This window comes from Planococcus citri, chromosome 5 (assembly GCF_950023065.1).
Source record: "Planococcus citri chromosome 5, ihPlaCitr1.1, whole genome shotgun sequence".
In the NCBI taxonomy this organism is placed as follows: Eukaryota; Metazoa; Arthropoda; class Insecta; order Hemiptera; family Pseudococcidae; genus Planococcus; species Planococcus citri.
This window is the reverse complement of record NC_088681.1, coordinates 32465447-32487511: the sequence shown is the minus strand read 5'-3', so window position 1 is coordinate 32487511 and position 22065 is coordinate 32465447. Positions and strand designations below refer to the sequence as shown.

General features: G+C 36.0%; 1 protein-coding gene across 1 annotated transcript in view; it reads left to right on the top strand.

The window, feature by feature from the left end:
- Positions 1-4762: 4762 nt before the first annotated feature.
- zip (myosin heavy chain 10) overlaps positions 4763-22065 on the top strand; it is a 50108-nt gene continuing 32805 nt past the window's right edge. The window contains exons 1-2 of the mRNA XM_065366924.1: positions 4763-5431; positions 17759-17915. Of these exons, the coding sequence (XP_065222996.1) occupies positions 5072-5431; positions 17759-17915 (517 nt within the window). The 5' untranslated portion in view covers positions 4763-5071. The remainder of the gene's footprint in view (positions 5432-17758; positions 17916-22065) is intronic.

Here is a 22065-nt window from a genome sequence, read left to right as displayed (position 1 = left end):
TCACAGATGATTTTCAATATCACAGGAAAAATCTTTTGCGGATTCAAAAAATAGGATTCAAAAATAGGTTTGCGAATAATTTATTTTTATTTTTTTTACAAAGAGTCAACTGTCAAAGAGCAAAAAAAATTTGGAATTTTGGAAAAATCAAAATTTATCAATTTTTGAATTTTGAGCAAAAAAATACCAAGAAACAATAGTCAGGACGTCAGGAGGACATAGTTTCTTGGTATTTTGTAATTTTCTAATTTTGCCCAAAATTCAAAAATTGACGAATTTTGAATCTAACTAAGGGCTCTGCTCTGACGCTCTGACGCTTTGACTTCAGTTCTGAGTCTACACGTCTTGAATTTTGGACTTTGGAGTCTATTTCATTATTTTCATTCAGATTCAAAAAATATAAAGTATAAACCCAACCCAACTAACCCAAGTACTCCTATTAAGAAATTTACTCCAAAATCAAGTAAATCAACTCCTCTACTCCTGAAAAAATTTTCTGAAAAAGTAGGTAATAATGGTGAACAGACAACACACGTTTTCCGTATCTGAATTTCTGCACATGAAAAATATCTGTTGTAGCCTGTGGGCCTGGCCTACCTAAGAAAATAATTATTTGTCAAGTACATAAGTACGTACGACGCGACGTACCTACTTGGTATTTTCGAAAACTTCAGGCCACGCTTCGTTGAGACGCTCAGGCCTGTATTTTTTTTTTCAAAATCAAATTTTGTAAGTAAGAATACTAAGAATCTATAATTCAAACTCAAAAAATATTTAAAATCAAAAATAAACTCCTCACATGAAAAATGGAATTTTGATCGTTCGACTGGCCGAAAAGCACAAAGCTGAACAACGTATCATCAATGGCTAAATTTATTTATTCCTCATCTTCAGTTTATATGTACATACTCTATAAATTTGAAACAGTCAAATTTCACTGCTTAGCAGTCACGACATTTTGCCTTTTTAAAAGCAGTAGTTCTTTACTACAAAACAGTGAAAAATCTGCTGAATTGGTCAGTAAAAAATCATTTTGACTGACCAATTCAGTAGATTTTTCACTGTTTTGTAGTAAAGAACTACTGCTTTTAAAAAGGCAAAATGTCGTGACTGCTAAGCAGTGAAAATTGACTGTTTCAAATTTAGAGAGACTTTCCTAGTTCCTACATACCTATTGTCACTGCACGTTAGTCATAAAGGCACTTTGAATTAAATTTTGAATTCTGTTTATCCATTGAGTCAAAAATTTGTCAAAAAAATCTAAATTCATTTTGAAAACTTCACTTTTTTAAAATGTTTTCATCAGGTGTTTCAGAGAACAACTAATACTCTAAATTTTGTTGACGATGCAAAGTCTTAAGTTGGTAGGTAGGTAGGTAGGTAGGTAGGTAGGTATGTACAAGACTTACAGTGTTATATGCGAAAACAACAAAAGTGGTTTAAAAATTAAAGAGTCACTGATTTATAGGCGCGGAATGCACATTTTGAAGTGCTAGGCATATGCTTGTTACTTGTAAAGGTACCCCCTGTCGTTATTCAAAAATTATAGATAGCGCCGACGACACGCAAAAATATGATTTTTGAAGGCAGACATCTCAAAGGTTAAAGTTATGTAGAAACCCGATATCTCAGATTTGTACCATCACTTTGACTGACAAAGGCGGATCTACAGTACGCAGGCACGCAAATCCGTACTGCCCCCCCTGGCTGAGGGCCCCCAAGGCCCAAGGTAAATGATGGGTCCCTCACAACAACAGAAGAGAGGAAGTATGTACCTACAAAGAAATCGCAGTGTGTTTGGCCTGCTTGCAAGTTGCAAGCGACACGATGTCTCTAGTTGCGAGAACAATAGGTACATGCTACCAACCTTACTTGCCACTTGCCAGCTACTGTATGAGTGTATTCAACGTAATGATTTTTCAAATAGTCGACGAAATATGATAATTGCAGAATTGGCGCAGTATAATGGCCAAATCACGAAATTTTTCATTTGAAATGCGAATCTGAATTAGGTATTTTCAGAAATCTGCGGTTCGAATCATTACATTTTCGAATAACACCAAAATGATTCGAATAATTTCTGAAATTGCTTTTTATGCTGCTTCGCTTGATGTTAAATTAGAAAACGCAAATAAAAAATAAAGAATGCAGTGAAAACAAACATTGAAAGTGAGAAGTAGAGTAGGTAACAAACCACCAAATAGTTATTTTTAAAATCAGTTTCTGTAATTTGCAAAGTAAGTAAACCTCCAATAACAGATAAAAAAATTTAAAAATAATCAAAATAAGAAAATTTTCAGCTAATTTTTGTGATTTTGGAATTGGAATGATTTGAAAAATTTGAATCAGACTGGCATTTAGTGCTTGGTGTGATTTGAATTTGAGCCATGGGAAGCCGGAAAGGGGCTATTATTGCCTATTGCTCCGCTACCTACTGCTAGCCACCTGAGTGGGTGCGTCGCTGGTTACCTAATTAACCATTACATAAGTAGGTAGGTACCTGGTAGGCTGGTACTTTTACTTTAAAATCGTAAACAGTAAATCTTGGTTCAGTTGGTTCTTTTCAGTTTTCATTTTTCAATTCGACACAAGCTCAGGTGAAAAACTGACAAAACATAATCATATTGTGTTGTCTGGAGCTCTGGACCTCTGGAGGTATTTTTTTTGGGCTCAAACCTCAAACCATCGGGACATTCAGGACCGCAGAAGAACGAGCTGAAATTTTATTTTGGTACCTACGGCTTCATATGAATATTAGATCATTGATAATGCCTGTGAATAGTTTTTTTTTTTCAAAAAAAATATGTTTTAGTTTTAGCGAGCATAGGCCAAGGGGTGAATTTTAATTTTAGGGTACATTTTTCAATTTTGAATTTTCACTTCGATGACAGTTGGCTAAATCTCCAACAGATGTCAGCTGCTGAACTTCAGGCACTTTTTCGTGCGATTGTTCTTTTTGCATGCGGGATGCGTAGCAGATGTTCATTTCTTTCGTTCATGCCGTTCACTAAATTCCAGAAATTTAATAATTTATAATTATTATTTTGAAAATTTGCGTGGAAATTTATAATTATAATTCTTCAAATGTTCAAAATATGAAGTAGGCCAATGGTCATACTTATTTGAAAAAATGTCAGTTCGAAAATGTCATGTATCTGATTAATCTTATCAATTATCATTTATCATTATCAACTTTACTGCAGTTAGTTATTGACTTATTGGCTATTGCAAATAAATTTTCGATCATTTCCAAATATTTGAAATTTTATTTTCCTTTCCTTTATTTACTTTAAACAACTACTTTAATTTACTTTATACATATTTTGCAGAAATTAAACTTTTTTTTTTACAATTTCCTCACCATTTACATTATACAAGAAATTTTCTCCATAAATTAGGAAATTCAAGGATTTGAAAGTTTTAGAAATTTTCCTCATAAATTTCCAGAAAGGTTCCTTCCGTTGAAAATTTTCTATCATCTCATTCATCTCTACCAATTTTTCATTGCTAATATTGCAATTTCATCAGCACAAAAATTGAAGGCAATAAATTTTTCTATCAAAATTTTGAATGATGATATTATACTATTTTTTTTTTGAATTTCGCATACCTATCTAATCTTACCAATCATGAATCAATTTCAATACCAACTGTTTGATGGAGTGTTTTCATTTATGGATTTTGTATGTGTCAACTATGAACTAACTTTGAATTAAGATTACCAATCGCGGTAATCTTATTTGAGAGATTGCTCAAAGTTCTCAGACAGCACACAAGTGTTTTAAAAAACTAACAAAGTAAAGTAAACTATTCAGAAAATTAGTTGCGAGGACCGAGGAGGCGAGGAGTAACAATCAAATTTTGAATTTATGATTCGCATGAAATTCTTAGTGAGCACGTACGTAGGAGGTGTTTCAATTTCGAATAATCAAAATATTCTGCATTTCAATTTTCATCCTCTTTACTTTTCGGTCATTTCCTCCAAACTCTAGCTTTTACCGATTAAAAATTTTCACTGTTGAAAGTTTAAACATAAAGCAGCGGAAAGTAGGCAATGTAAACAAATTGAACTTGGATACGTTTTGAATGGTAGAAGGGTAGAGGCTAGACTTCCGAGGAAAAAACGAAAAAACCAAAATGAATAGGATAAAAGTGCAGAATATTATGATTTTCCATAATTTACAATATAGTATACCTATTAAAAAATAAAGATAGGTATGTAGTAAAATTTAATGTACTCACTGAAAATTTTCAACAATTTCAATTCGAATTTCGAACTTCGAAGTTGATAATTATTTTGAATTTTTGACACAAATAAATGCGAATGTCAAATTACCTACAACAATACAAAATTACAAAATCCAGAAAAGAAACCATTACCTAACTGAAACTTGAAAGGGGATAACATTTTGAATTTGATTATTTTGGTTTTATAAAATACGTACCTAATGTGTTTCCTGAAAATTTTGAGTGATTTTAGTTTAAAGTTGAATTTTTACTACGCACAACAACTTTTACAACTCCGAGTTGAAGTTGAGCTTTTGAAAGTTTAAATTTTAAATTAAAAGCTTAAAACGTTAAAGAAAGAGTCGAAAGAGAAACTGAGAAACGCTAGCGCTTTCGGGATGCGCGAGAAGGAAGAATCATTTTGACCATCTCAGACTGTGATCTGTTACGCATTCCGCATGCAAAAAAATCTTTCTCATTTTACATTTTCGTCATTCTTTTGAAGTTCAATGCTCAACCCACAACGCTACTAACCTTCGGAGATCGTTTATTTGTGTTTGTCATCGGTTCTATTCTACCACTCTTGTTTCGTTTGCACTTTCGTCTTAAATAATTAAATTGTGCGCGTGTACTTGTAGATTTGTAGATTAATTCGTTGTGTAAATAGAATGTGTTTAGTTTGTTATTCTTTTTTCGAATTCGATGTGCTGTAACGTAAAAACGATAGTGTGTTGGTTGATGATATGGTTTTGTTTTAATTATTAGTTAATGTTTTGACGAATTTTTTTTTGATTTTTTGTTGTTTCAATCAATTCGCGTTTTACCGGTATCTAGTCTCATTACAATGGCGGATGTCGATTTGAAACCGGATTTCACCGATCCGGACTTGAAGTATTTATCCGTCGACAGAAACACATTCAACGATCCAGCCACTCAAGCCGAATGGACTCAAAAACGATTAGTATGGGTGCCCCACGATACGCAAGGATTCGTATCCGCCAGCATCAAGGGAGACTTGAAAGACGATTATGTCGAAGTGGAAATCGTGGAAACCGGCAAAATGTCTAAAGTCCTCAAGGATGATATTCAAAAAATGAATCCGCCCAAATTTGATAAAGTAGAAGATATGGCCGAGTTGACTTGTCTCAACGAAGCTTCAGTTTTGCATAACATAAAAGATCGTTATTATTCCGGCCTCATTTATGTAAGTATCGCCGAATTTTCTTCTCCATGTTTATAGTTTAGCTTATGGCTCGTCTCTAACATTACGCCACACCGTACGTACGTCTCAGCCACAGTTTCAGTATCGCGAGCAAAGTATCTGCGGCGACCGGTGTGAATAGATGAGAAGAAAAATAAGTAAAAAACATTCAACAGCTAACTCGAACTCGAATTATATCATGTTCGTCGGTTTCAACGTTGATAAGAAGTTGAGAAGCAATGATGAATTTTGAATTCACCCTGCACCAGATTATCTGGTCCGATATTTGAAATTATGCGAAGATCGAATCGTTTTTCGTCATTCTTTGTTTGAAAAAGAAAACAACCAGATAATTTACGTTGGTAGGGCTGAAATCAGATTAAGTTTATCATTCGTAGGAATGTGTAAAAACGTTATTTAATGAGATGGAAGTCCGTCGCAATCTTGGGACACCCGAGAAGAAAAAGGTTGCACTTGTTAAACTGTAAAAGCCGGTATTTTCACAATTTACTGTGGGTAGACACAGCGCATGTTATTTGTATTTCTTTTTAGTACGTAATTTCGGGAGGAGGTGCCGATGAATTCTAATATAATTGGATTTTTTTTATTGATAATTATAAAATTACGTAAAATTAAAACTAATACTCTATGCGGGTGAATGGAAAAAAAATTTCCAAGTGGAGAATTTCAGAAGTTCAATTTTTTTCAGACAATCTCGAGTACCCTGTAACTTTTTTACACCATAATAATGGAAATAAATTTTAACCTCTTTCCGCGGGTTGGGGTATAATCTTTTTCAAGATCTGCATACGCAATTCCGCTTTCCCATTTTAAGGAAAAACTGTCTCCGGTCCTTTAAACCATGTTGGCTCCCAAGTAAGGACGAGCCGCACTAAGTTGAAAAATATCACAAAAATGAGATTAAATCAAAATTAGAGAATATTTTTTGAAAATACATATCTCATTTCCATATCAGAATTGTTCTACATAATCCCCTTTTCAAAAAAAACCTTCGTTGGATCCTCATATGACGTTGGCTGTCTTGTATGAAGCCCCCAAATTTAGAAAAAATAAAAGATCATGATGAAAAGTTGGTGCTGTGGAAATGTTTTGAAAATTTTTTGATGGGCAGAATCTATATTTAAATAAGCACATTTTCATGAAAAAACCCTCTTTGCTCTCTAAGTGATGTTGGCCCCTTTGTGTAAAGCCCCCAAAGTTGAAAAATATCAACCAAAAAAAATGTAAAATTGATGTCTGCACTCTGCAGGTACAAATTACCTATTTGAAAATTTTTCATCTCTGAGCAGAACACTTCTGAACAGGCCCTTTTTCCCTTATTTTTTGAGGGCACGCTAATTCGCGAAAGTTGCAAGTCTTTCATTTTTTGTACCTCCTTCTGACGCCAAAACACCAAAAAAATTGATTTTCGCCTCATCTGTTTGAAAAATCCTTCGTATTGGTCCAAAAGTCCTGTTATGAGGCTCTGTTTTTTTTCTGTCAAATTTGCCCAAGTCAGACTGTGTCAAAAAGCGACAATTTTTGGCATTTGTTAAATTATCAAAAAGTGTTCATTTTGAATAAAATTATCAAAAGGACCAATTTTCGCCAAAATTGTCAAACAGTCCTGTTCTTGTCAAGATTGCCCAAAAAATCCACTGCTTTTGCCAAAATTATCAAAAAATCCCCGTTTTTGTCAAAATTATCCGAGAAAGTCAATTTTGAGCGAGTTGACGATAAGTTGTAATGTTTTTTCGTAAAAATTCTCAGGAAGTAATTTTTGATAAAATAGACAAATAGTCGTAATTTTTGCCAAAATTGATTAGAAATGTTTGCTTGTTTGCCAAAACGTCCAAAAAGCATTGACTTTTGCCTTGCCTGCCTCTGAAGTCCTCTTTTTGTTTCAAAGTTTGCCAAATAAAAGTTCTGTTTTTCATAAAATTGCTTCAAAAACTTCTTTGTTTTGTCAAATTTCACCCCTCCCCCCCATTCATCCATTTTTTCAGTTTTTATGGCAATTTTCGATTTTTTGAAATTTTATTTTCATAACCATGAAATTCATTTTTCAATAGAGTAAATTATTTTCAAAAACTTGGGAGAGACCAAGTTTCACTTTTTTATCGTTGGGGGGGGGGGCAAATCGAAAACATGAAATAGTGCTTTCCTGGTGACGATGGATCAAATCCAAGGATTGAAATTTTTTAAAAAATAAATATGAAAATTTTCATTTTTGAGGAGGGGGGAAAGTTCTACTTTTTCATTATGTAGAGGGGTCTAAAGAAGAAGAGAAGGAAAGCGTAAAAATTTCAATTTTCAGATTTCTTATACATTTTGAGAATTGTGGGGGGAGGGCTTCCTGGCACGACTTATTTCTACTAACATGATTGGAGAACTTTTATTTGTTTCGTGATAGTCGCCTTATCCTTTTCAAAGAATTCGTGGTTTATTTTTTGGGGGGGGGGCGAAAAGGCTTCATAATCGTGTTACCACTCGAGGGTTGGCATTGTTATCCAATATGCACATTTTGTTTGGGCCGGGTCGTCTTTGGAACAGCATTACTCAGCAGTAGGTGCAATGTGCAAGTACATATCAATGTTATGTTATTACGTATTACAAGTTATACACAGGGTGGGCAATTTTCTTCTTTGGCTGTATACTCGTATTTACATTATTTTTACAATATACTAGGTAGAAGTACATACATATGTAAATAATGAAAGAAGCAGTCCGCTTTTATCATTTTCCCGAGTCTCATTACCTATTATGTGTAACGTCTATGTTCGACTTCAAGGTCATCAACATGGTACGCAAGGTGTTTTTCATTTCATTTAATACTCGTATTAATGGAAACATGAACGGAGTCATCAGGCACAGAAAGCTGAAGCTGAATACACAACACATACCTAAGTTACGTGCATCTCCAATCTAGCTAGTATTTTGATGCCTGTGTCTGTGTCTGTAACTTTCAACGTTCGATCGTTGACGATCCTCGAATCTCGAATTGGCATCGTTGCTTTCTGGTCTAGCATTATTGGTGTTCCGTTTCTGCTATGGTATTTGTGCGAGTACGATGTACTCTATCTATAGGTACTATAAGATACATCGTGTAGACAGTAGGCATAAGGAATACACTCTTGTAATTATTCATCTGTGGACTACGTGCTTTTTTACGTATGCAATGCATATGTACTCGAAAATTGGATGAGGAGGTGAACGATCGAATGTTGAATAAGTACCCGTCCGAGTGAGTGAGAATTCCCTTGAAATCTCGAATTGGAACAAAAATCTTCAAATCGTAAAAATGTGCCTTTTCGTTGTGCCGTAATTGAGGAGGAGGGATGTAGAAAAAGTTTTGAGAAATTTTGTGACAAAAATTGGCAATTTTGGACTTTTTTTTTTTTAAATTTCCAAAAAATTTTCAACTCTTTACTTTAGGTTTGCAATTTGCCTGAGGCAATCGATTCGATGGGTCAACTTTAGGCGGTAGGAAAATTGTTGATGAAATTTTGCAAAAATTGACGATTTTGGAACTAAAATCGTACTTCTCAACTCGTCACTTCAATCCGATTCGATTCGATTCGGAATGTATAATTTATGATAGTAAGTTTAATAAATTTTCAGCTTCCAAAGTTGATTACAACGTCTTCTTGAGCGATTTGAAGTTGCTGGAGAAAAGTCAACTTTTACTGGAGATTCCAGATCGGCTCAATAGTATCGGCAATCGATTCGGAGGGTTCTCTCATCAGTGCATGACTTATGTCCTTGTAGAATTGAGTCCGCTTTCTTGGGTAACTTATTCCATACCAACTGGAATCAATAATGAGGTGGGTCCTACGAGAATTCAAAACCGATAGTCAAAATAAGAAACCTTCAAAGTTGAACTTTCTCTATGAAAGCTCATCTTTTCACAATAAATACGAAAATTTGAGGCTAAGATTTGAAAATTTGAATGAATTACTTCGTGTGTCTTTTTTAAATTCTCTTTTCAACAAACCAATTTTCGAAATTTGATCTCGTCGCGTCGCCCCTTTGGGGTACGAGCCTGGAGGATGCACAATTTTTATCAAAATTTCTAAAAACTTAGAATTGAAGCGACGTATCGATTGTTACTAGTTTATTTATTTAGTTTTTGGAGGTGGCTCCTCAGTGCCAATGTCCCATCTATGTTCGTCTCGATTTTAAAAAAAGCCCCCAAAATTTACAATTTACCCGCAAATTTTGGGCTTGGTTAGATTGTAGGAAATCTCCTATGATGTCACCTCGCGTAGGTTTAACGTCGAATTGAAATTTATGAAACGAATTTCTTCTGGCATTATTAGAACCGAACGCGAAAATACGCTAATTTATCGGAATCTTGGAGATTTGCGCTATCGGATTGGAATGTTAGCGGTTTTTCTGTCTTCAAATCGAAGGTCGTAAAACACGACGTGGCGCGCTTTTCTATTGTTTTGCGAATGTGTGTGTGTGTTTTTTGTCATGACCGCCGCGCACCGCCGCCGCGTCTGTATTTGAAGCTAAGCTAACGACCAAATCACCAAAGACACCGAGAATAAGAAGGACTGGGATACGGTGGTACGAGTATACGATACTGTTTGCAAATACGCATAGTCGCATATGCATATTACGTTTACGCTTGCACTTTATTGAACATGTGAAACTGATGCTGAAAAATTTTCTTTCTTTTACACACCTGAACACAAAAGTACGAAGAAAGAAAGGTATTGCCATTGCCATGGGCATGGTACGTCGCCGCACCGCACCGCGCCATCCCCATCAAATCTGAATAACACGTTAGATTAGTCATTCGCATTCGATGGTAATGGTATTTTGGACGTTGAAAGATACGACGACGTCATCGGTTACGTTATCCAAAAAAATACATACACGAGGAGTACTCGAGTACTAGTGTGGTAGGATTTGTGCGGCGGCGGCAGCATGCTCTGCCCGGTATGTGTAATTAATTGTGTTATGCGTTTTGTGTATGTAATCAGTAATGTACTTGTACTCGTAGATGTACCGCACCAGCCCGCCGCCACCTTTCCAGTCGCTTTGCACCGTTAGTCGAGGGTTTTCATTTCCACCACGACTCTCCCTTCCTCCACACAATCCTCAATTAGTGATTTTCTTGAAGAAAAATAATTTCTTCGTATTCTAAATCAGCTGAGTGTGAACGGTTGTTTTGAGCTATTAGAAAATTCGTAGAAACGATAATTTATTCAGAAAATTTTTGGAATGCGATTGCAGTGGTATCTTATCTACTTCTTTGGAATTAGTCCGGCATGTGATAATTAGAATATTGCACCTTCTCACCCATTCTCTGGCATAACTTTCTTTTTGAAGGGGACATCCTTAGAAACATTGTGAAGCAAACTTTCCGAAAAAAAGGTTGGCCCTATCAACAAAATGGTAGCTACTTTGATTGATAGCCGAAATCTGCTCGCTTTTTAACGCAGGACTCGTACGAATTTTTTTGAACTGGACAAAGCTAGATCGAAAGAGCATGCAACAATTTATCACCCGCCAAAATTTCAAGCAACCTCGTGCATTTCTCGATTTTTGATGAATTTTTGAAAATCGAATTTACCTAAGCCAAAAATGAGATGAAAAAACCAAAATTTTACCAAATTGACCTAGAAAGCTGAAATTTGAGATGTGCATACCTTGTTTTCGACCTGTCAAATCGATTGGAAACGGTTTCAAACCGTTTTGAGCAGTTCTGGTTCCGGAGATTCCAGCAGATTCTGGAAACTTGAAATTTCCGAATTTCATCAAATTACGTCGGAAATCCGAAATTCTCGTTGCACTCCAACTTGAGTCGACTGTTGGTGGGGTTGAAGTCATTTTGGAGTCTCCAGCAGTTTTTTGAAAATTCTTGGAGCTTCCAGTAGTTTTTTGAAACTTTAAATTGTCCACCAAATTTCATCAAATGCAGTTTGAATGCGGAAATTCATTCTACGAACTAATTTCAATACTCTTTGAAGTCGACTGCAGGTGGATTTCAAGTCGTTCTGGAGACTCCAGCGACTTTTTGAAAATTACTATGATTGAATTTTTCGAAAAAATGTTTCAAAACCAGTTCATCGTATAATTTGAGCTACAAAAGTACGAACCATATTCTTGTCCCTCTATTGTGAAATTTTGTACCATGGATGGATTATGGTAGATAAATCATATCGGAGATGTGAAGTCAATCTCCCTGTTGTAGAATTTCGAAAATTTTTGAATAGTCGACGTCGAAGGCTGAATCATTGTTTTGACGTATTTCGAATGTAGGGTCATGGTCCAGAATATCGATAAATGGCTCATTCATCGAACGGCAACAATCAAGCGGAGAAAAGCGCATCAAACTTGAATATTAGATAATGACATTTGGCTAGAATGCCTTACTAATCGCGCTATTGCGACGTTATCGTTCCTTATTTTTGTTTGTTCTGTTTTGCGGCAACGTAACGCCTAACGTTTAGTTTCGTTATAATGATAATAGTATTGATAACGATACGAGGCTTGATAAAGGTTAACGACACGTTAATGGCAACAGCGAAAAACGTCTGAGAACGGGTCGCAGAATTTTCTTCTTTCCTACCCTAGTGACGTGATACGTTAATATTCTGACTTGACAAGTTGAGAAAACGTGGAAATTGTGTGTACAAGTACAAGGACTACGAGGTGCGGTGCGAGCATCTACGACAGTTGGGTTCCCAAAAAGTACGGAATCGCGGTTATTTCATGGAGAGTCACGGGGTGGCGCTTGCGAGTTCACGACCTTTTTTTCGCGGAAAACAATTGGGAATTGAAAACGCTCGCTCCATGCTGGTTACCTACTGCTAAAAACAGAAATTCCGGTATCGCTCATACTCGTACATACTGGGTACCCGTTTAGTTGCGGATCCTCCTTAGGTCTCAGCTGATAAAATAAATACATACGTGAATTTATTATTTTGGATTTGATTTTTCTGCGAAATAAATACCTATTCGTGTAGCTTGCATATAGTATGCGAGGAGATGAAATATGAGTTATTTCGTTGAACTGATCGGTTCAACTAATGTCTTTCCTCTCCGCCTTTTATCGTATTGTTTTCCGTGTATGAAATCAAATCAAATCATCAATTAATTGAAACGTGGGGCGTGCTCGACTCGACTGTTTGCGATACATTTTTCATTGCATGGTACGTTTAGTTAGCTTTGTTAGCTAAGAAAGACGTGAAACATTTTCTGATCGAGTTACGTAACTGTATCAAAAATTTCAACCTAGTACTCGTCACTGTACCTCGATTTTCCTTTCTGGATTTAAAAATTTTTCAAGTTTCTCGATCTCGAGGTGGTAATCCTGTAATGTACTGTAACAATGGCTGGTAAACAAACAATGGAAAAATTCGAAGAATGCGCGGCGCGGCACGGCGCATAATAGTACGATAAGTATTGTCGAATGTTTTAATTATTCGCACCAGTAATTGAAGCAATTATTCGCGTAGGTATCGACTTGCGGTTGTGGAGATAGGAGCGCAGCGCGGTCGTATGAAGTACCTACTAGAACGTGCTGTTGCTATTATCGTTAAAAATTGCACTAATGCGCGAATTAACAGTACATATATGCGATATTTCCCTATTTACACAAAAAGTACTTTACCTACTCTTCTTACCTCATTATGAGAAGTAAAAAAAATGAAAATTCAAAGTTGGTCAAAAGGTGCACTGTATGACCCATTTTGAGTATAGATCATCCGAATGAAAGGGTGGTCACGGGTTCCCTATTTTTTCAGTTAAAATTGTAAACCATACAAAAAATTGACGAATTTTATATTTTTTAGTGTTCTCGAAGTTCTTTCACCCACAGAATGTCTAGCAGTGCTGCTTATCCTGTTTTTCTTGTTTTTATCCTTCTCACTGCTGATGTGTGCGGCGTCCTGCTGTTTTATCAGAAATGTTAAATTATCCCACTTGTTTCCCCTTTTTCAACCAAACACTCAAATTTTTCATTTTGAGTCTCTTATTTCAGAATTTTGATCGCTTTTTCTTTTTTTTTTATTTCTGTTTGAAAGTAAAAACTTTGACTTGGACGAATTTTGAGCCTCATTTTCATTATCCCACGAATTTGTACTTACGTTTAAAAAATATTGTTCCTAGATTCCTTCCACATTGCCAAAATTACAAAAAGTTTTTTACTTTTTTTTTTTGCTAGAATTGCCAAGTTCAACATTCTCTCATTTTTACAATCAAACTATTAAGTTGTCTATTTATTCTCTTCCTTTTTCAGAACATTATTTTCATTTTTTCCAGTTCTCAATGAAAATAAGACGAAATAGACTCGAATAAATAGGTGTAAAACCTTCCGCCTTATCCCCAAAATTATCCGTTTAAACAAATTTCCTGCTAAGTTTTTTTTTTTTTTTTTTTTTTTTGCAAAAATTGCAAAACAAATTGAGGAGCTTGGAATCAAAACTCACTTTTGCCATCGGACAAAGTTTCGAGAAAATCGACAATAACTGATTTCGCCTAGTGCGTTGATGAAAAAAACGCCGCAAAGTGTGTCGAGCTCTTGAGTAAAACTACTAAATAGGATTCCATGAGAAATTTTTTTTTTTTCAAGTTGCCACATCGTTGCAGTATGGCTATCAAGTTTGGCAAAAGTGAGTTTTGATTCCAAGGTGGGGTAATTATACTTTCTTTTGCAAATATATCGAAAAATAAGCCTCGTAGAAGAAAACTAACGACATCATGTCGATTGGAAATTTAATTCTCTACAATTTTCCTCGAATTAATTTTTGCGTAGAATGCTTTGTTCCGTCTCCAGAGAGCTTTAAAAGTTTTGAGCGCTGAATTTTTCCAAAAATTATACTTTCTTTGGCGAATATATCAAAAACTAAGCACCCTAGAAAAAAACTAACGACATTATGTCGATTGGAAATTTAATTCTCTACAATTTTCCTCGACTTCATTTTTCTGTAGAGTATTTTGTTCCGCCTCCAGAGAGCTTTAAAAGTTTTGAGCGCTCAATACATCCAATTTTTTACCTCCTCAGTTGCATAACTTCCAAATTCAAAACTACCATTTTCGCTATTTTCACTATCAGAAAATGCTTCCGAAGTTGCAATTGAATTATTTTGGCTTTGTAGACTGCCATGCGACCTTGAAAATACAGGTTTTTTAATAGCTTGGAGTCAAAACTCACTTTTGCCACTGGCAAAAGTGAGTTTTGATTCCAAGGGCACTTTTTAACACGAAATTGTGAAGAACTGGGGCCGAATTCGGAAAAATGGATTCTGTAGGGTGATAGAGAAATTGAAGAAGTATCCAAATCCGCAAAAAAACGCATATCGATTTTTGGTGGCAAAAGTGAGTTTTGATTCCAAGCTCCTCAAATGTTTTTTGGCAAAGTTGTCATAAATGCCTTCTGTTTTCAATTTTTGTCCAATCGAACTTGTAAATTTCTCTTCTACTTCTCCATGTTTGAGAATTCTGCATTTTTTGCATCTCTTCGGTGGCAAGTTTAAATAATACCTCTTATGTGACTTTTTTTTTTCAAAAATGAAATCTTCACTTGTATGATGTCTATGCTCTCTAAATTTGAAACAATGAAATTTCACTGCTTAGCAGTCACGACATTTTGGCTTCTTAAAAGCATTAGTTTTTTACTGCAAAACAGTGAAAAATCTACTGAATTCGTCAGTAAAAATCATTTTTACTGATCAATTCAGTTAATTTTTTACTGTTTTGCAGTAAAAAACTACTGCTTTTAAGAAGCCAAAATGTCGTGACTGCTAAGCAGTGAAATTTCACTGTTTCAAATTTAGAGAGTGCCTAATTGCCTAACATCTCAGCAAGTCTGAAAAAAGTCGATTGAAACCTGCTAAAAATGAAAATTTTCCTTTTTTTTCGGAGAGGTAAATTAGTTTTGAAATCTGATAGGATTTTCACGTATTTTGACGGGCTATTCTGTTTGGTTCAAGTTTTGTTTTGGCATTTGAACTCTCTAAATTTGAAACAGTCAAATTTCACTGCTTAGCAGTCACGACATTTTGCCTTTCTAAAAGCAGTGGTTTTTTACTGCAAAACAGTAGAAAATCTACTGAATTGGTGGCCGCATATTCGAATGTACCGATTAGTAGAATACAATAGAACCACAGGGGGTAAAAACTGTATCCGAATGTCCGAAGCGAAATGACCGCCAATGTCCCAAAAAGTGTATCCGAATGTCCGAAGTAAAAAAAACCTTGTATGACTAGGGATAACCAAACATATCTGGGTTTTGACGAATATGGAACCCAATGGAAAGCACAACTAAGACATACCTTGCATGTAGCATAAAAATACCTAGATAAGTGTAAGGTCGATGAAGATGGGCTCATGAAACCCCAGAATAGATTTATGAGAGGCCCCACTCCCAATCCTGGAATTATGATCGACTGTATAGCCTAAGCCTTATTGCATTTTTACTTCAGGAAAATCAGGCTAAAAACCATTGAGAAGGCACAAAAATTAACTTTTTTACAGCTGAAAAGTCTAAACCCTTAAAAGGCATATCAAGGACCCCCTCAAAACGCACATGCAAATTTTCCAGCCTTCCGAGTCGATTTGTGAGGTTTCTCTTCTCCGAATTGCTCTAAAAAGTTGATTTTGATTTTTTTGACCTTTATCACCTGCTTTTGTTTCTCCCTCTCAAGGATTTGGACATACCTCAATTTTTTAGCCAAAGTAATCTACACTTGTATTTTTCAAATCCAACGTAAAATCACACAAAATATGAAATTCCTCTGGCTAAAGCTGAAATGTTCTTATAGTCCAAGAAGAGGGGAAGAAAATTCTAAAATATCTTTCTTAATCTTACAATTATGAGTAGATCATTTCATGACTATTAGGTATACCTTTTCTCTGATATCTAACATTTGCCTATAGACTAGTACGATTCATTTCAATAATCTCCAAATTTTCAAAACGTAAACCTAAATGTTCTTTTCCAATTTCAAAAATCAAAACAATTTCACAGGTAAGTTTTCAACTATTTTTCAAATTTTTGAAATTGACAAAAATTATTTAAAAATTGGCACCACTGCCTAACAAAATATTTCCCTGGTTTCAGGAATGATATCTTTCTACAATTTAGCATAATTATTAATTAATGCGAAATATTTGCCAAGAAAAATTTTTTGAACTAGGTAGGTACATTATATTCAACAGATGTACCTACGCAGACCTACTTTAGAAACCCCTGTAAGCGCAAAAATCCAAACGGACATTCAGATACACTTTTTGGGACATTCGCGGTCATATTGCAACGGACATTCAGTTACAGTTTTTACCCCCCATGGCTCTACTGATAACCACTAATCGGTACATTCGAATATGCACCGGAATTGGTCAGTCAAAATGATTTTTTACTGACTAATTCAGTAGATTTTCACTGTTTTGCAGTAAAAAACCACTGCTTTTAAAAAGGCAAAATGTCGTGACTGCTAAGCAGTGAAATTTGACTGCTTTAAATTTAGAGAGAAGGTGAACATAAGAGTATGAAGTACTAACTTGTTTTAGTAAAACTGCAAAAATCTGCACTGAATTTCCGAAATTGAATTCCAAAAAATATTTCAAAAATAACAGTTGAATTTTTTTTGACAGAAGAACATAACTGAATTTCTAAAATGAAAATTCAAATAAATAATATCAAGCTTTTATTTAAAATTTAAGCTTGACATTCGATCAAAGATGAAAAATTTTTTATTTTCCAACGTTTCAAGATTGAAGTCGAACTTTTAAATGTATGTAATTAATACTGTTGTAATCTTAGATCAGAAATTCAAAAATTAATGTTTTCAAAATAACGATTCATTCCAGATTTACTTATCGTAAAATTGCGTAAAAATGCAACTATTGATTTTATTTTTGTTTCGCAATTTGGTACATTCTCATTGCTACGGAATTTTAGCCAAACAATTTTCACCGTAGTTTAAATACATTATTTACTAATACGGTGTGTTCGAATAATTACAGCGCCATTTTTAACGAGGTAGGTACTTGAACTTATTAGTAAGGCATTTTTCTGTTCGTGGCAAGTACTTACAACTGAGTGATTACTTTTCCATGTAAATTTTGTCTTTCGCTTCGCTCGATTCGATATTATATTTGTTAATTAATAAGGAGGATATAGCAGAGGCGGAGGACGTTGAGGGGAAGATAGTACGTGCGATGTATCGAGTTCATCTTTTACTTACTTACGAATGCTATACTTGAACATTGATAAATAGTTTTGACGAATATTGAGAATTTTTGTCACAATGAGCCTTCTCACTGGCTTTCTTTCTCTTTACCTATGTAATTTTGTGATTTTTTTTATTTCAGACGTATTCCGGATTGTTTTGCGTGGTTGTAAATCCATACAAAAGATTACCCATTTACACGGAAAAAATCATGGAAAGGTATAAAGGCATTAAAAGGCACGAAGTGCCTCCTCACGTCTTTGCCATCACCGATACCGCTTACCGTTCCATGTTGCAAGGTGAGTCATCCATTAGTATTACGTAGTTGTCTAGCTGGGGGGGGGGGGATTGGGTACAATTTCAATTTTCAGTTTCATCAATCAAACTTTCAGCTTATACGTTGAAAGCGCGAATAATGCCTTCAGGTAGTGGATTCCGCAATCAACATTATTTGCCCCGCTTCGTGTCCCTCCCTGACGACCTCGGCTCTCCGTAATTTCGATTGAGTTCTGAATGTAAAGACTTTGAAAATTGTTTCTGGAATCATTCGAAAATTGGCTACACTTTTAAAAAATTGCAAGCAAACAGCCTTTGCGTTCAAATCGATGAAAAGTGAAACGAGTACATAATATGTATGTAGGTGAGAGGTGACATTATCGTAGTTTTAATTAGAATTCGTAAACATTTCCGCTGTAGGTACGGTACTTTGCTTATCTATGCTACTACTAATAATTCCGGCAATTCGTAAAATGGCGCGTGTGTTGTCATCCGCTGCTCATCGAGCTTATACAGAAAGGTGAATGTGATAGCTGGTTAATTCCGTTGAGTAATGAAAGAACAACTCCAACACTCAACAGCGAATACCGATTCGATGAATTGTTCGATAATCGCGGTCGCGTTCGTTATCTCGACATTTATTACTTACTCGTATTATTGTATATTCGTCGGTAGAGGCAGAAGCTCGCTGGCGCAGGCACAGGCACCGGGTTTCGGGTACCCCTATATACCTGTCCGTATCCGTATCCGTTTCCATATATGTACGACTGCAAATTTTAGCATTATTTGGTACGTAGAGCGACCGCGATCGCGTACCGCGAGCATTACGTATATGGTAACCATTTTTAGGTATAAGTTTACCTTGTGTGTTTGCTTTGCACTCTTCTCTTCTCGAGTTCTCGATCCACCGACTAAGTACATATGATAATTGACGACTATTAATCATTTTTCTCTTCCACGAATCTTATCTCGAGATACGGGTGAAATTTTTTTCATATTACGAAGAATTATTATGGTACGAGTACGACGAGTACTCGCACTAGCGTACTTAATGGCCATGTCCTATAGGTTTGCTAGGCACAAACACCGAGTTTGCGGTATGCTCGTCGTGATACATTCTGTGGGTACATACAATGCCTGCGTACAAAATAGCGCTTGTTTATTTGGAGGGAGAGGGGGCAGGGGTTGGAGTGAAAAAGAAACACAAATCCTGAATTCGGACGAAAATTGGCGAGAAAGTTTTATTTTAGGTAGAAGACTACTTAGAAAAATTTTGAGCTCTCTAGTCGATGCCGTTCAGAGCGCTGAGCCAGGAGTCCTCAAGGTCGAATCATTTTTTGTACGTGATTTTTACCACTTTTAGGTAGTAGAATCTGCAAAGCTCTCTGCCCCCCCTAAAAAGTTGCAATTTGAGTTTCTGAACCTCCCTGACCCACTGAACTCAAAATTCAAGACCACTTCAATCTTCTACCAAGCACTTGAACAGATTGACGGATCGCGAAAGTCACGATTTCTAATCTACATACTTTATAGCACTTTTCCATCAATTGAAACTTCTTTTCTCCAAAAACTAATGCCGGATTCGTGTTCAACGGGTCAAATTTTCAAAATTCGTATTTTTTTTACTAATTTTAGTTGGTGTTTTCGATATCTAACGCCCAATTGAACAGATTTTCGTTATAATTTGAAAAGAAATTGGCATATATGTAGTTTGCCAGAGGTACCCGGGTCTTATTTCCCTTTTTCTCCCCGGAGGAGAGGGGGAGGGAAATCACCACGTGTCGAACATATCCGAAGGACGTATGCAGGACCCATCGAAGGTGTTTGGAACAAAATTTCATCACTTGCCACCTCTGATTGGAAAACAATATTTTGTTTAATATGATATAAGGTGCCGCATAAATAATTTTTTTGAAGTTCGGCTGAAGTTCGTATTGTTGAGAAAGTTGATGGGAGAAGATTGTAGGTGAAAAATTGCTTCGGCCTCGGAGAGTCTTTAGGAGGGAAAACTTCGCTGCAAAGGCTTTTTCGGTTTTTTAAAAAAAAAAATATTTGCTGATAATGTAGGCTTATTGCTCAAATTTTGATGCGTTATGAGACGAATGGAATAGGTATTCCAAAAACACGAATACCTCTACCTACCAGTATTGTATTGGTACTTGGCAGGTCTTCGCGTCTAGTCGACGACGACGACGACGGAAGATAGAACGTGCGTGTGTGTGTAAAAAAGAATGATTCATCGTGAAAACAAGATACCGCCGAAATTCTTTTTTGATTAACCTGTTTTTTTTCCTCTCTCGAAGGTGGAAATAAACTCGAGCAGACGACGTATCTTAGGTACTTAATAAGTATACCTATTCTAATTCTACGTTTACTATGATCTATGTGTATTGTGTATTCTGTACACATAACACACTACATAAATGTGGATATACTCGGGTAAAGCCTAGTTCACAAACAAAAACGTAAAACGTAAGGCATAAGAAAACGTTCTCTGATTGGCTAGTTCTTACGTTTTGACATAAGATTCCCATTCTTATGGGTATTTTTTACGTCAAACATAAGAACTAGCCAATCAAAGAACATTTTCTTATATCTTATGTTTTACGTTTTTGTTTGTGAACTAGGCTTAATAGGTACAGTACACCTAGGTCTAGGTAAATGTATGTATTACGTCGATGTTGTTGGTTGATTTTTTTCTGCTTGTCGCGTTGCTGTACGGTATACCTACCTGTAGGTACGTGCGCGCGTTTATCAACCAGATGAAGAATGAAGAAAGAAAGAAAAAGAAAGAGGCAGAGGGCAGAGTCGAGCTCGCGGTGTCCAAGTGACTCGCGTCTCTTGCGCTCTTGACTCGGATTGGAGTCTTAAACTCCAGCACCAGCACACTAGCTTGTTTTCTGTGCGTGTGTGTGTGTGTGTGTAGCTGACTAGCTGTATGGCTGTGGCTGTACTGTACCATAGTGTGGTGTAGAGATGTTTAAAACCGGTGTGTTGGCTGTTGGGTGAGCTATTCAGTGTCTCGTAGTCTGGCTGCCGCCGCTTACTTATAGCGGATAGCGATAGCGTTTAGAATACTGCATGGAAATACAATTTATACGAGCCGCGGATACAATCTACGTATTATTGTACTCGTATGTAATCTACGTACGTAAAATACTCTGGTACATACATATGCGTCCAATATGCATTGATATGCGCCGCATGGCCGCATGCTGTACAGATCTCTCATATGCTGATGTCATGTACAGTTCGACAGTCGACAGTGTATATACATACGAGTACGTAGTGCGATTCTAACTTTGTATGTAGTAAGAGTAGGCACCAAGTTTTTTGAGCCAATGTTTGCTGGGCTCTTGCTGTCGGCCATACAAATACAAAAACAACGAAGAAAAGAAATAATTACTCTTATGAGCACGCTGAGCTGCAGTATGCCCTGCGCAGTACATTGCCATTTTGACGTCAGTCTAGTTCTAGTGTGTAGCGTGTACCATGCTGCACTGCACAGTGTAGATACGTGTACAATATCTATCCAAAAGCAAGCAGAGGTACTCGAACTAGCCAAAGCCAAAGAAGAAAAAACCACCAAATGAGTGTAGCAACACCATACCAGTAAAAGCCTCGAGGAATGGAATCAAATATTACTAACTTATACCATGTGTGTATTGTACGCCCGTATGGCTACATATGTCTATGTACGTACATAGACATAACTACTTAATACGTACGAGCAGAGGCCCAATTTTGACATAAGTGAGATTTATGGCAGTAGTCAGGTAAATTGTCAGTGGTGGTCACTTTTTTGCAAAAAAAAAAAGGAAAACAAAAAAATTATTACGATTTGAGAATGGTTTATGACAAAACTACCTAAATATGTATGTCAGGAGAAACCTTCATGTGTGAGTAACATACCTAATGCTGCTCAGCTGCTCATCTAATTTTGAGATTAAAATACATATTATGATGAATTTGAAGGCATAAAAATTCATTTTTTCAAAATTTTTTCTCAAATATTATTTTTGAACGAAATTTTTTTCAACAGCATATTACTAATAACGCTGTAAAATACGAACAACGTACCCAAATGCAAAATAAATGTTGCCAGGTCTAGTAGAATGTTTGAACTATATGTATTTCCTCCCAATTCTGGTCAAAAAAATGTCACTGACTAAC